The following is a 15,815-nucleotide window of genomic DNA, read 5'->3' on the forward strand; positions in this document are numbered from 1 at the left end:
GCCTTCACCTTAGGATTCTTAAAGAAACAGGACCCCAATTCAGTCTTCTCTCCTAGACATCGCACCATCTACAGTCTGTAAATTAAAACCATATTAATGCTTCATGAAGAATTTTCTAGCTCAGGTGATGTTCAGTGTTCAGTTTAATGTTCCTTGTGATTTTTGATCTTAGTACTAGACAAACACAAACACTTTTCTGTCCAAGTTAATATAAACCTACATATCGCTGTTGTTGGAACAAAACCTCGTATCTCCAAAATGGTAGCTTTACAGAAGAAGGAAAAAACCTACTGTACTTTTAATGTAAGTCAATGGAACCAGAATTGTTTACATGTCATTCTGGGTCGTTTCACTTGGTCTATTCATCATGAATTTACACACAATATAAAGGACAGTAGCTAATTAAGTCGAAACCAGAAAAAAATGACAAAAATGGAGATAACGAGGTTTTGATCCAACAGCAACTATATATATATATATCCTCCCTGTGGTGACAAAAACAAAAGCTTTCAATGTGGAGGTGGGATAATGCAATTTTACTACATTGTGTAAAACCAATTCACACTGGATAAGATATCTCGGTGTAAACAATGTGGTTTATGTACAGCCTTCACTCCAGAAACGAATAGAAAACATGTTAAAACATTTAATTTAGATAATGTTCTGTTTATCCTGACCAGCAGTCTGCACTGTATTAGCATAGCCATTTGCTGTGAATTCACCTCACCTCATTGAATTAAATGTTTTTTTTCCTTTAATTTTACATTTTTTTAATATTCTGTGTTGTACAGTTGAGGTAGGGCAGTAAAATCAGCTTTTTTGAGTGCCTTCATAGCTTTTCCACAGAATATGACAGCATTTTTACCAACATGTTGATTTGCACTGGATAAATCTAACCTGAGGTTATTTCTACAGCTCGTTTTATAGAAGGTGAAACACTCCAGAATCTTTACTGAAGTGAGAGCATGCAGTGAGTAAAATGACTAACAGTGAAATCAGACGGCACTAAAATCACTGAGAAACACCAGTAAGAGCTAATAGGGCTTAAACATTCAACACTACTCACATGATGTCTGTGTAACAACTTTAGATCACACACACACACACACACACACACACACACACTATATAACACAATCAAGAGTACTTTCATGAGATTACGCTCATTATTAGCTTATATTGTGCTTATATTATTAGAATAACGTCCTGTCTTTGTTCCATTTCCATTAATGTTAAGATTCTTTGAGTTCTTCACTGCAAAACAGTGGAAGGTATTTAGTAAAGCAGTAGAGTGAGGATTCTGTCTTTATTCAGGACACAGAGCTAAAACTGCAGTTCAGATTGAGTTTCTAGTGTAACAGAACGCTGCTGTCTGGATTCTCACACTCGATATACTTTCACTTCTGTCACTTGTTCACTATCATAGCACAAATAAACAAGAGGAGACTTTGGACCGCATCACTGCCACTATGAATACTTCAGTGACATAAAATTTTCAGCGTCTGCTATGAATTATTTTAACACTACTGTATTATTCAGTATCTGCATTAAAATTAATAATTAATAAATTCTATATTTATTTAATTATGAAAGTGAAAGCTAAAATGTGGACTCACATACAGATGCTTAGAGCGTAACTGGTTTAGAATAAAAAGAGAAATAAAAAAAAACAATAGTGACGAGGGCTGTGGTTCAGTGCATTCGGAGAATATTAAAGTTTGTTTGTGACCCAGAGTCACAGTCTCACTCTACATACTCTCAGTACCTTTACTCAGTTCTGGTTAGTACTACACTCTCTGTCTTGCTTTGTATTAACTATAAGTCTTTCGTTCTTACTGCACTGTATTTGTCACATTCTTGGCTGGAGATTCCCTTCCCTGCCTGCAGAGGTCACTCTTTCCAGAGTTTTAATGGATGACTATCACCTGAAGCTTGTTTTCTCATTAATCTCTCTGTATATAGCTTTTGTTTTGGCTAAGGTCTTTGTGAAGTCTTGCCAGATCTTACCTTGCAATTCTAAGTGTTATTATTTACTGTTCTTGGTGTTTCTTATGTTCATTAACGTACAAATGAAAACAGGCGCATATTACAAGAATTGTATTATGACAGAAAATAGCATGGCAGATGTTCATATTATTTGTTTATATTAGTACTCCACTCTGCAGTTCTGTTCTATGGCAGCTGCTGACATGACTGCAGCAGATAATCACTATTTCACAGCCTTTAAATGTGTGTTTAAAAAGTAATGCGATTGATCAGCATTGAGCTGTGATTTTAAACCCACTATGAGTCTGCAGTGTACACATTTGTAGGGATAATATCTGATATGATGCAGAAAATGGTATATTGACAAGTGAAATTATGAAATTAAGTCTAGTCTATAAATAAATAAATAAACATCTCATATGAAGAGTCTTTTAAGCTCATTACAAGATTATGTAGTTATTGTTACGCATTTTAAGTAATTTCTCAAGTACAATTCTCTCATTATATTGGCAGATATTTGTGCCTGTTTCTGTCAGTGATATGATTTTACTCAATAAGCTTATTGAAAACATGTAAAACGTGCCTAGAAATAAGTTCATACCAAGTTGCCACTGGTATGAAAAGTTTTTGCAGTGTGGCTGTTTCTACGTTGTTAGCCTAGCTAAGTTAGCATCACAGGCCCGCATCACTACCTACAGTATCATGGCTGAAGTCACTCAAAGAAATTTGTTGATAATATTTATGTTTTCCACATCGTGCTTGCTGTATAGCAAGTTACAGAAAGTGTAGTCTGCCGTATCGAGCTATGTCAATAAAGTCAATCTACTCATGGACAGAAAAATATTTCATATGGTTTTAGTTATGTTTGTAAATATGCCCCAAAATCTGTAACGCAAGAAAGTGAGTTCAAGATATATTTTGAATCACTTTACTTAAATATTCAAGGCCAAGATTATGGCACCTTTACTTTTTTCTAATAGTGCACAATTCTTTTTTAAGTGTTGTTTTTTTTTTTTGTTTTTATGTCACAGATTTGTATTTTTTTTTTAATTTAGAACATAATCTATCATTGCAATACAAAAAACAAAACCATGGTGTAGATGTCATTTTTGGCAACCCAGTCTTTGCTGAAAGGAAGACATTATATTACAGAAAATAATGGACATTAGTACACAGAAAAGGTGGTCATTCAAGTTGTGAGTGTGTGTCTGAGTTGCAGTGTATGGGTTTATCAACTGGAGACGGGGAGAAAAAGTTCAGTTCTGCTCTGTATCCATTTATATTACTCTGCTATTGTTTTCTGCCTTGGTTGCTCTTGTTTAATAAACTAAAATATGGACACGAAGTATTTTTTATTTAACTTGTTATCACCACACAACAATAAAAAAAACACTGTAACAGGAAAATTAAAAACTATGAATATGAATATGAAGATGACTTCAGTTTCGTTAAAGGCAGCAAGTCTTTTCTGAGCAGAGGGCTTTTGTTTTCGGGATAACAGGCTTAGGCTTGGCTGATATACATAGTCAGCCATCAAACCCAGGCCCTTCTTGCTGTGAGGCAACAGCGCTACCCACTGCGCCACCGTGCCGCCCCAACATGCAACATGCAACATGCAACTCTCAAATATTTTGGATTTGGACTGCAGTACTCATTTTAAATGCTTGCTGTCAGGATTACATATTGTTTACATATAAGACTCTTTGAGCTCCTACCTGCCAGAGCAGCAGTAGAAACTGAATAATTAACCAGTAAAGAGAAACAGCAGTTAATTCTGCTTATTTTGGTGCAAGTATGAGCCGCAGATTCTTCCCCTTCACAAATGCTGAACTGGTTATGTGGTGAATTTTTAATGAAGTTACACAGAACAATGCTGTTCTGAGGCTCCACCCACTTTTGTTTTATTGGCAACAACAGACAGAAACTTTACTTTTATTTGTGCTGTATAGCTGGTCAGCAGGAAGTTAGGTAAAGATTTCTACTAAAAGAAACTGAGATGAGTCCAAACTACAAATGCAACAGCATGAAAGACATCTGGCTTCAGAAATACAATACGTGGAAAACTGTTAGTGCACCTGAAGAGCCGTATTACAGAAACCTCCTATCTTTTTGTCTTAAGAGTTTTCACAAATTCATATTACAGAAGCAAATCTGATCTTAATTTAGGAATCTTATTTTATCTTACAGCATCTTATCTCCAGTTAGGAAATCTAAACCTACTCGATCAAAGTCAACAATGAACTGTCATGTCCGTTACATAGCAACTGACCATTCCAACACAGCTGAAATGTAAACACGTCATCAAAATAATCAAGCTAGTTAGTCAGACAGCTGCCTACTGTTACTACCTACTGTAAAAGAAGGTCAAGTGTGATAAACTGTGAGTTGTGAATACTGTGAGAGCGCCCCCTGCTGTTTATCAGAGCATCGCCGCTCCCCAGTTTCAGTCTCCATTTCCCAAACGCTTTAGCCGAGCGCGCTAACGTTACTCCTCCTAATAAACAGACACACGTTCAGCTCCGTCTCCTCATTATTCACCACCATCACTGTAATATTTCATCATCAACATTAACACACGAAGGTGATCAGAGGGCGGTGGAGATCGAGTCTGCAGCGTCTGAGATCTTTAAAACGCAGAGTTAGAAAAGAAAATCATCTCACAGTGAAAGCAGCGTTTTACAGTAGAAATAAATGGAGCTCATTATGCTGGTAGTGAACTATGCTGCTGACTCAGCTGCCTAAAAACCATAGAAACGGACCTTAAACAGAAGTGAGGACCCTGTTGGGGTTCATCCTAAAGTTAGGACAGGATTTAGGAGGTTTAGTCTAGTTAGGATGTTTGTGTGATGCTGTTTTCTTATCTGGAGTTAATGATGATTATGAGGTTAGGAACTGTTATTCTGGAACAGCTACTGTCCGGAATTCAGTCCTTACTGAAGTCGTCACAGTGACAAAGCAGATAAGATAAGATTTCAGACTAAAGACGTTTCTTTAATATGGCCCCCGGACCCTAAATCAGTCTTCTCTCCTGGACTCTCTCCTCTTTAGACTGTTCTAACTCATGTTCAGTGAGCAGTTGAATGTTTGTTGAGATTTCTGGGTTTAGTGCTAGACAAACAAAACGCTGCACTCAGAAATGCAGTATGTGATATTTCTGTCAGACGTTACTGTAGCAGAGCAGAGTTCACATTTTTCCATTGAAATTTTCTCAGTACATTAAAAAAAGTGATTTTTCTGGCACGACTTAGCAGCTTCTTACTTTTGTACGCCCCAGCTTGTGGCTCCTCGATCAGTTCTCTCATACCTTATGTTCCACAGAACAGGGTTGAATGGGAGGCGATGCCCAGGAGGCTGCGCTGCACTAATAACTCCTTAAATGGCCAGTAGAAATCAGGCTTCTATTCTTTGCTACTATAACTTAACTGCACACTGGATGTGCAATATAGCATTGCATAGCAGATGCAGTGAAGTGCAGCTATACTACATAGAAAAGAGACTCAATAAACATCAAGTTGCACACTGAATAAATTTAATCAAATAAAACTTAACATCGTTTACGAATTTACTTCCTTTGTTATCAGCTAGCTAACCACTCACAAGCTCACTGTTTTGAGCTGAAATGTACGAAGAGAAAGGCTGACAGACCATTAGCATTTGTCCGTATGAGAGGCAGAGTGAAGCGCCAGTGAAACAGAGCTAGTGTGTCACTGAGTGGCACACATCGAGGCTGGTGCGTGCACCTTCATCTTTTTTATGTGGCGCAGCACATACAGTGTGCAATGGCCTCCCAGATAGCAAGAAAGCATTGAATCAATGTTAAATCAACATTAAAGGATCAGTGTTAAATTAACTGAATCAACATTCTAATCTGATGTTGTTGTTTAATAACTTTTGCACCCTGAATTAATATTGAAACAACACTGAAAACTCTTTTAACAACATTGAAACTGCAGTACACCATCAACGTGATCTACAGCTGTAATGGGGTGGCCACCCCACACCGGAAGACAAGAGTATATTAGGTGAGCCAATGGCTGATTTGGGCCCAGATGTGGACTGCTGACCCCAGCAATAAAAAAAACTCAAAAGATACCTTTTTACTCTTTATTTATTTATTTATTTATTTGTTATTTTAATACTCACACTATACTCACAGGCAGAAGACTCAATAGTTCATTTAAAAACCGAGGGTACACCAGAGATTAGAATCAAAAAGAGTTGTGTTTTTTTTTTGTTGTGTTTTTGTTTTTTTAAACTAAATAGAGAGAAACACCAGCTTACAGCATAGCAGGCTCAAAACTGAGCAGAGGGTGCAGGGAGAAGTCTCCTTAAGCAGAGCTCACACAGGTGGTGCCAATTGCCAAATGACTGTCTATGAGGCTTTCTGCCTCCCTCTGGTGGCAGGGTCCGCCTGACAACACTACCTCGTGCTCAGAAATAAGTGCTGTGTTGGTGCTGCACTGTCCTGTCTGTTTACTGTGCCTAATGTCTGTTTAATTTATTGTATTTATTGTATTGTTTCTAGCTTAATTTTTTTGTTTGCACACTGTCTGCACGTTCGCACTTTGTACTTTTTGTTCCTTGTTGCACCGTGTTGTTCCTGGAGGAACGTAATTTCACTCCACTGTGTACTTGTACATAGATGGAATGACAATAAAAGCCTCTTGACTTGACTTGAACAGCAAGATCTAATTGAATTTCTTTGGTCTAATACAAAGAACAAAAAATCATGAATTTCAGATCAAATGTTTGTTTGAGATTTATTAGATAAAAAGATAACAGAACATTTTAAAAAGACATTTTTCATTGAGAAAAAAAAAATAATCACTCAAACTCTCAGTAATGCACTAACATCAAACAACCAGCTTACAACATTCGATCTACTTTCTGTGCATCATTAGATCTGAGTGCTGAGAATATGAAACCAAGAAATCAGACTGTGTTCTTAATACATATTGCATAATATTATGTCACATGATATGTTGTGTTGTGTTGTATAAGCTGTGATATTTATGTGTATATATATATATATATATATATATATATATATATATATATTTCTCTTTGTCTCTGTTAGAGTTCTCAATGCAGTTCAATGCAGTTTTATTTGTGTGCTTCCCTGATTTTCCAAAAGTCATATTTCAAAACTTTAGCCAACAAAAAAATGCAAAATCAATCTACATTACATGAAATTTCATCAGTTATAAAGTACATGCAAAGCCTTTAAAATGGTTACAGTTCTGTAAATAATCAATTAATAGCACATATGACAGAGAGTATGGCAAATATTAACAAAGTGCCATGTCTAATAATTAAGATAATGATATATAAAAAGATGAGAATACCCATCACAGAGAATACAGATCATTTTTTTAGATTCATTTAAGTTCTCGTTCACAAGAGCCATTGGTCAGATATAAGTCTTCAAATTACTTTTTAGTATCATCAAGTCTCACTTTCGTCTGTACCTGAAAACACAATTGAAATTACTTCATTTCAAAATTTCTGCCACATTATGAGTGTATATTACATCTATTTTGCAAGACCATTAATTCTGTTAAACAGGAATTCATACTATATTGAGCACTCACAAACTCTGACATCAGCACTAGCTCAGTCGTGGCAGTATTTACTGTACACCACATACTGCACCAGTATATAATCACATAATGGATCTCAAAACCATTGATGTAACTCTGTTAGAGATAAGAATGAGGGTCTGCTGGGGGGAAACAACAGTGTGATGTACACTGTAAAAAGTAGTTTGTTCATTCAACCTTAAAAATGCCTTCATAATTTAGAAAACAAATGAACTGGGTTTATTCAACTCTAATAAATACTTCAAATACTTCAATTATTTGAAGAAATCAATCAGAATGGTGCTGTGTGTACATACATGTATGCCCAATTGTTATATTGTTTGTAAATTGGATTTTATCTCGAGTAACTTCTTTGGATTTGAGCAAAATATTTTTAGATTTTTGTATATAATACCTGTAGAAATCTGTAAAATTGGCGAGGAATGACAGAGCAAATTTTCCTGCATAGTCTTAGTAACGCTTTCGTATATTAAATGATTATAATAGACAAAATAATAATAATTCTATAATTTTAAAAACACTACACTTTTAAAAAATATGAGAACAAAATTGAGCATTTCAAAAAGTGGTAATGTCCCCAGTATAAATGATAGATGTGTTTGCTTTGTATCTACCCTACTGCCATGCAATAGTGCTACTATCAAGCTCTACATTATCAAGTGGTATAACTGTAGAGCATAATGACCACTACACTTACAGCCATAGAGGAGTGTGGACCACGGCCTAATCTGGGGTAAAATGTACAGTGGTAGCGTTCATGTGTTTCCCTTTCATTTCCAACATGTATAAGCATGTGACCACTCGTAAAGACTGACATTTTCTCTTAGAGAAAGAAACCTACTAAGGATCTCAAGATATATACAGGTACAGTGTGCAATGGATAATTGAAGCAACTAAGTAAATCTGTTACTTTTCTTTTACAAAAAGACTTACTGGAAGCTGATGAATACTTCCCCTGAGATGAAGCTATAGAAGGAGACAAGAGTGATCATGATCAGAGAGATTCATCAAAGAAAACATTAGAGGAACTGTCTAGTATTTCATCTCCTACCAAATTTAGTGCTATGATAAATTTTGCCTTCTTTTAGTGCAGAGCTATAAAAACTGCTGAACCACTTTCTTCTAACCTGTTCGTTTTCTCCTGTATACTATCCAGATGACGGCCACCATCACACTCACCAAGACCAGAACAGCCACCACAGAGCTAATGATGGGCCCGATGGGCTCCCCTGGATCAAAATCTGAAACACAATTTAAGAAAGTGATAAAAAGCTCAGAGTCAGCTGAGGAATTTTCTGTGTCACTCTGAGATTCAGTACCCAAATGGATGTCCAGCTTGTTGTCCAGGCTGAGGTGGGTGACTGTACAAGTGTAATTTTGTCTCTTCAGCTCCTCTTCACTGAGCTCCAGGCTTTTCCTCATCTGGTAGGTTCCGTCTCCGTTGGGCAGCAGGTCTCCTCCGGTGGTCAGGTGATCAGGAACTGGCTGTCCGTCTCTGAAGATGGTCAGGTTGATGTGACGGGGGTAGAAACCAGTGGCCAGGCAGGTCACCCCATCCCACCCACACACTGAGCGTCTTTTCTGGATGAGCCTCACTCTGGGCTTCACTGCAGAAAGAGACATGAATCCCACATCAGAGAGAATATCATGTTTGGATATTTAGCTTTTCCGATGGAAGATGGAAGATGGAATCAGCCAAGAGATGTTTGGTGTCCAAAGATTGCTTATTTGATTTTGTGTCAGAGTTAATGTAGCTAAGAAGCAGTTAGCATAGTGCTAACTGCTAAGTCCCTAAGTCATCACACTTTTGCCTCAAACTGTGTCAAATTGTTAAGTAATCTGTAATAGACTTGCTAATTTGGGTTTATGTAGAACAGAATGGTTGAAGGTAGTGAAACCTTGAATGTAAAGGGGTTATTTTTGTTGTTTGGTTGTTTAAAGAGTGGCTGCTATGGTATTCCATTTGGGCAAGGATGTTGCTAGTTGATGCCTTCAGCCCTGTCCTGTGGAGGTTGTTGATGATGTCACTGACTGCTGTTTTTGGGTTTTTCTTCACAGCTCTCACTGTGATTCAGTCATCAACTGCTTCTGACCAGTTTGATGTCTGATTGTTAGTACCAGTGGTTTCTTTCTTTTTCAGGACATTCCAAATTGTTGTACTGGCTGTGACCAATGCTTATGCAATGGCACTGGTTGATTTTTCCTCCTTTCTCAGCTTCAAAATGGTTTGCCCCCACCCCCCCACCCAACCTAACTACAAATCACAGGCCAACCGCAGGGCTCAAACCAAAAGTAGACATTCAGAGCTGTAGATTGTTTAAACATCCAATCTAACAGGGCACAGCTGGGCAACAAGAAACACCTGTTGGTCACTATTTTTGCTCATTTAAAAATTGGGTGTTAAAACAAAACATGCCATATAAGTAATTAAACACTTCAAGATATAAACATAAGGAAATAAAAGCTGCAATAATGATCATCTCAAATTCATCTTTTGATTTCAAACCCGATTGTCATCAATGTATAGCAAAAACAATAGAATTGGTCTTGCTGTATAGCTATTTTTTAACTAAATAACTATTTTTGTTAATTAGTTAGAAATGTTTTAGTTTTTTAATTGTTTTCATTTCAATAGCTATTTATTTATTTAATGTCCTTCATGAATGTTTATAAGTTCAAGCCAAATCACACAAACATCTGGAATGTGTGAGATTTGGCCTGAGCTTGCAGCATATTCATAAAGTACTCTAACAGAAAAAAAATGCTATACAAATATAAACATCTTTCAATTCCAGACGTGCAGAAAACCATTTTGAAAATCTTACCTCTCCTTTTCACTTGATTGCTTCTCTTGTTCAGGTAACCTCTGAGTGTTTTAATGCACAGTGGGTAGTAGATATTTTCATGACGCCACTGAGTTAAGGTCAAAAATGATCCCAGTGTTCCTTCTGTGAGATTTAAATCATTTTTATATGTAATTTTGTGTTCATAAAAACATAGTTCATCTCGCGTGGTGCCTTCGAGTGCATTCTTGATAATAAGTGGTCCAGGCTGGTCATTGTCCATCAATTCACACATCACCAGCCTCTGTTGAACTTGAATGCCTTAAACAGAAATAAAGAAGAGTGTTAACTGCCATCTTTCATTACATGGTTGATCTTAGCTTATTACAACAATATGGAAAGCCAATTAAAAGTCATAAAATTCCTTAATCTGCAGGTTTATTATTCAGTTTGCAGATTCTGACCATGTCTTAAACATATATTTGTACTGTGCAAAGAGATTTTATAACTGAAAGACAGGAGAGAACTCTGTATAGGAGTTCTGGATAACTTTGACAAGCAGAAGTGGGGTTGAAGATACAGCTAAGGAAAAATAACAAGCACTGCCCTCCCACTTGGCAACTACACCACACACCAGATTCTCATTGCTAAGATTACTGTCACAGGAAACGTAGAAAAGAAGCCTGAATAGAGCATTTTCTTCCATCAAGTAGTTCAATATAGCTCAGGTTTAGTGCATGGAGCAGATAATGGACATGTCGTACAAAAAGTGGTGCAAAAACTTGTTATGGGAAACAGCAGGTAGAGATGTTCTGCTATGAATTATTCACTACCTTAATTCATTTATTCAGTATCTACTCTAAATTCAATATCTACTCAGAATTATTCAATATTCCAATTTAATTTTGATTGTGTTCCCTTGAGGTTGTTTCTACGACAGTGTTTTAGGGCCACTGTTAATAAAAATAGTAGACTTTGAGAATAAAGTCGTAATAGTTCGAGAAAAAAGTCGTCATATTTTGAGAAAAAAACTCGAAATATTTTGAGAAAAAAGTCGTAATATGTCAAGAAAAAAAGTCGTAGAATTTTGACATTAAAGTGGCATTAATACCAGGAAAGTTCCTCCTCATGTTAAATGAGGGGTGGTGAGTTGGTGGAGTTCAACCGAGACCCCGACGCGTTATGGCTGCCCCCCTACAGTACAGCAACCGACACCCCAACGCATTATGGCAGCCCCCCTACAGTTAGACCCCCTACGGTTAGCCCACTTTATCCTCCAAATATAAGACTTTATTCTCGAAATATTACGACTTTTTTCTTGAAATAGTACGACTTTTTTCTCAGAGTCTACTATTTTTATTTTTATTAACAGTGGCTCTAAAGCTCTGTCATAGTTTTCTGCTCAAAAATGTACTCAAACTGAAAAAACAATAAAACACTTAACTGCGTTGTTTTCTTTGTCTGTATAGTTTGCTTGATTGCATGTAAATGCTTTATTATTATTTTACCTACATTTTCCTGCAAAAAGAATTTCACTCACTTTCAGTATAATTTAACACATGTTTTAAATATAAATGTCTCTGTTTGAAGTCAGTATGCATGAAGGAACTTATGATCTTGATCTTCTCTGGGTCAATCACACCATCATCTTCCTGGTCTTTAAGACCTCGGGGAACAAGGGTGTTCATCTCAGAATCAAAGTATCCAACTGTGAGATCATCCAACATCAAGGTCATACTAAGTTCTGGAAATGGAGTCTCTCCTTCAATGTAAGTTGTAACCGCAGCCAAAGAGTGAGAACCTGTAAGAGAGAAAGAGAAAGAATTGAGAAAAAAGATGAACGGAAATCAGTGTTTATCAAACGGCCTTTGTTTGCTGTAATTCTTGAGCAGTGGTCTTTATTTATGATACCTGCTTAATTTCAAATGTACTAACTTTAAACTTTATAGAACATTCTAACATACTTAGGATTGTCATCATAGAGGTCAAAAAGGTCAAAAATCATGACTAATGGTAAAATTTTCTGACATAGTTGTATTTGCCAAGTGGGTTGATTCACCAAGTTTAATCCATTGGTCAGCATGCCATAATAAGGCCCAAAGCACCCATAAGGGGCCATTTTGCCATGCAGGAGCTAAATGAAAGTGAATTTGCCAAAAGGTCTCAATATGTTATGATTATTGATCAGCAAAGATGTTATCCGAGTTTTGTTCAGACTGACCTTTTGACCTTTGTATACTAAGCTGTACTCTTTGAATAAATTAGCAAAATACCAGGCAAGTCCAATTTATGACACAACATGTAATTACAAAGTTATTCAGGTCAGAGAACAAAATCACATAACACTATTTTTTCTGTAGACTTCATAATAACAATGTAATAGCATTTTTTATGATTTTAAGTGTTTTTAGCCCTAAAGTGCCCAAAAGTGGCCAATCTGGACCTAAATTTGCACACATCATCAGAGTCCCAATGCATACATGTGATTTAAATTATGAGATGACCAGACCAACTGCTAATACGTTATAACAATTTAAGTTATAAATGCCATGGCCACAATGATTAATTCATAGAGGAAGACCATAGTTAGCAAAGAAATCAATATTTTTTTGCTAATTGTTTACCTTAGATAAAAACCCCAAAGGGCTTTTTATGCTGCATGTTTTTAGACAATTTATTGATGGTGAGTAATAAGGAACCAAGCACCATTTTAGGAACTAATACCCAACTTATGATTAATGAGTAGTATAATTTTAAATGAATTCAGAATACAGAACACAGAACACAGACCTACATTTCTTATGATCTAGATGCTTAAGTGATATATGCACTAAGGCTTATCAATCCATCCGTTATGCCTGAAGGTGAAATATAGATAATTCTGTGTCATTAAATTCGGTTATATCTATGTTTTTAATGATTATTTATCTTTGTACTCCATAGATTGTTTTTAGAACAATTTTGAGATAATTTGATAAAAACTCAATGAATAGTAAGAAAACACTGATTTTCAAACTTGTATCCATTGCGGAACAACTGTAATTTTTTTTAAAAAAACTTGAACTACTAACACAGTTAGATGTTTGTTTCCTTCTATGTTTTGAAGTACACATTTTGCAATTACTGTTGGAGCTCCCTCTAGTGACTGGACAAAATATTGCAATATTTTGGGAATGTAATGGATTGAAGGAGTTAAATCAACTTGCTGGACTTTCTGTGTAATTTAGGAAAGTAAATGTATATGCAGAGTTTTAAGTCTTTATGAGGTGTTCTTTGGATCCATTATTGTTTTCTTACTTTAATCCTGGAGATGTAATGGTATTGGCACTTAAATGAAAAGCAATCTGGTTTGCATCAGTCTTAGCTGGCCCCACAGTGGTCAATCAAGTGCCAACAGTCTAAAATACCATTATATCTCTAAGATTAAAGTAAGAAAACACGATACATGGAAAGACCAACATTAAATGTTTGTATTTGTTAAACTATGTGCGATCTCACAAAAACCCTTGATTCATTTTGAAAATGTTTTGAACAGCTAAGTTGTCATTTTTTATCATCACTTTTAATCAGCTCTTGACTTCTACTCAATGCAAGTATGAAGCTGAATATTTAAAGCTAAAAAAGCCAAATAACTGTAATCAGGGATGGCGACTTCTCAGGGGGCAAAAAGTGCCTTTCTCAGATCTTCATGATCAATCTCTGTGAATTGTCTGGTAAATGATGTCAAAAACTGTTTATCCAGTAACTTAAGAACTAAAAGAGCACAAACATTTCTTTTAACAGCTATACACAGCACAAACGCAGCACAAATGAATGTGACCGTTTTGGCAGGATTTGGACTATGATTGGGGGGCTGAGTGACATCACAGGTAATGAAATATAATGTTTAATTTCTTAAAAACGCTGCCAGCACAACCAGTGATTCATATGGCACAAAGCAGCACAAATGCAGCACAAACAAATAGTAGTATTTTTGTTCCATTTCTGACCACATGGGGGCCAGCTTCACAGAGGTCTTTGACAACAGATTAATACAGTAAAGCTTAGGAGTGGTGGTATATTTTAAACATGTGCAGTTACTGCAGAAAAATATAACGCCTGATTCTTTGATCATGATTTGTTCAAATCAAATTACAGGATTTTCTGTATTACGATTTAACAACGTTCAAATGTTTGCAAAATTTTAAAGCTCATTAAGATGTGTGAACAATTTTGAAACAGTTTTAGTTTGTTGGCAGTACACTGAGCATTGTAAGAGCCGACTTAAGCCGATTTAAGCCCATTTTCAGATATTTCCTCAGCTGATTATTTTGAAAGTACATATAAAATTTGGTCAGAATTGGAGCATCACTGATTATCTACTTGGTTAAATGGTGATGTGCATTTGAAAAGAGTGCAGACAGGCAGAGTATAAATAGAAACGGTCTCAGCTTCAGGTTCATTATCTGTACACGAAAGATTTGTTTGTAATGTACAACAAAAATTATTTTAATGATTTATTTACAGCTAATAAGCATAATCAAGGTCTTTGTTCTCTACTATCGAGTCTCTTATCAATGGTGTTAAGCTGAACCCTCATGTTTCTAACATTGGGTGTGAACAGTTTTTAAGGATAAGATTACTGATATTAGAGAACATTCAATTTCCGTCTACATGCATGGAGATTCCTCCTTCTAGCTCTAATAGAGATGTTTTGAATCAGTTTACTCCAATCACTTTGGATGAGTTAATTGAGCACTTGCAACCCTCATCTAGTCCCTATGATGTTCCTCCTCCCAGGTTTCTTAAAAAAGTTTTAGAATCTGTTGGTCCTCATCTGCAAGCAATAGTGACTCTTTATCTTACCTCTGGGTGTGTTCCTGATTGTTTTAAAGTTGCCAGTGTGCAGACACTTCTTAAGAAACCGGGCCTTGACCCTAATGACTGTTCAATTTTCAACCCACCTCTAAACTTCCCTTTACCGCAAAAAGTTTGGAGAGAGTGGTTTCAGATCAACTTTTGCATGCACTGAAGGCTAACAGCATTTTTGAAACGTTTCAATATGGATTTTGCCAAAAGCATAGTACAGAACCAGCTCTTGTGAGAATTTTAAATGATATTTTAATGCATTCCAAGGGAGGTATGTCTTTTGGTGCTGCTTGATCTTAGTGCAGCCTTTGATAGAGTGGATCACAATATCTTGAGAAACAAGCTTAGTGAATGGGTTGGCATATCAGGGTCTGTGCTAGATTGTTTTTTCTTATTTATGTACTAGAGATTTTTCAGTGTCTATTGGAAATACGATATCTTCTGTGGCTGATCTTACGTATAGGGTACCCCAGGGTTCCATTCGTGGCCCTGTTTTATTTTCACTTTATATGCTTCCTCTTAAAGTTTTAATATCTCTTTCCAATTTTTTGTGGATGATACACAGTTGTATCTTTCTGTAAATTGGAATGGCTTTAGT

The 15,815-nt window shown here is 36.2% G+C and overlaps 1 protein-coding gene across 2 annotated transcripts; it reads right to left on the bottom strand.

The window, feature by feature from the left end:
* Window positions 1-7,060: 7,060 nt before the first annotated feature.
* On the bottom strand, window positions 7,061-12,143 carry LOC118800150 (class I histocompatibility antigen, F10 alpha chain-like). 2 transcript variants are annotated; one of them, XM_036560314.1, is made up of 6 exons: window positions 11,910-12,143; window positions 10,412-10,690; window positions 8,906-9,193; window positions 8,714-8,827; window positions 8,520-8,552; window positions 7,061-7,454 (listed from the first exon to the last, which is right to left on the bottom strand). In XM_036560314.1, the coding sequence occupies exons 1-6, from the start codon at window positions 12,103-12,105 to the stop codon at window positions 7,432-7,434; spliced, it is 933 nt and encodes a 310-aa protein (XP_036416207.1). In that variant the 5' UTR covers window positions 12,106-12,143; the 3' UTR covers window positions 7,061-7,431. The 2 variants fall into 2 exon arrangements, with proteins under 2 accessions (XP_036416207.1, XP_036416206.1); XM_036560313.1 differs by lacking the exon at window positions 7,061-7,454 and having other exon boundaries at window positions 8,371-8,552.
* Window positions 12,144-15,815: the final 3,672 nt, after the last annotated feature.

Source organism: Colossoma macropomum, unplaced genomic scaffold (assembly GCF_904425465.1).
Source record: "Colossoma macropomum unplaced genomic scaffold, Colossoma_macropomum, whole genome shotgun sequence".
Taxonomy (NCBI): Eukaryota; Metazoa; Chordata; class Actinopteri; order Characiformes; family Serrasalmidae; genus Colossoma; species Colossoma macropomum.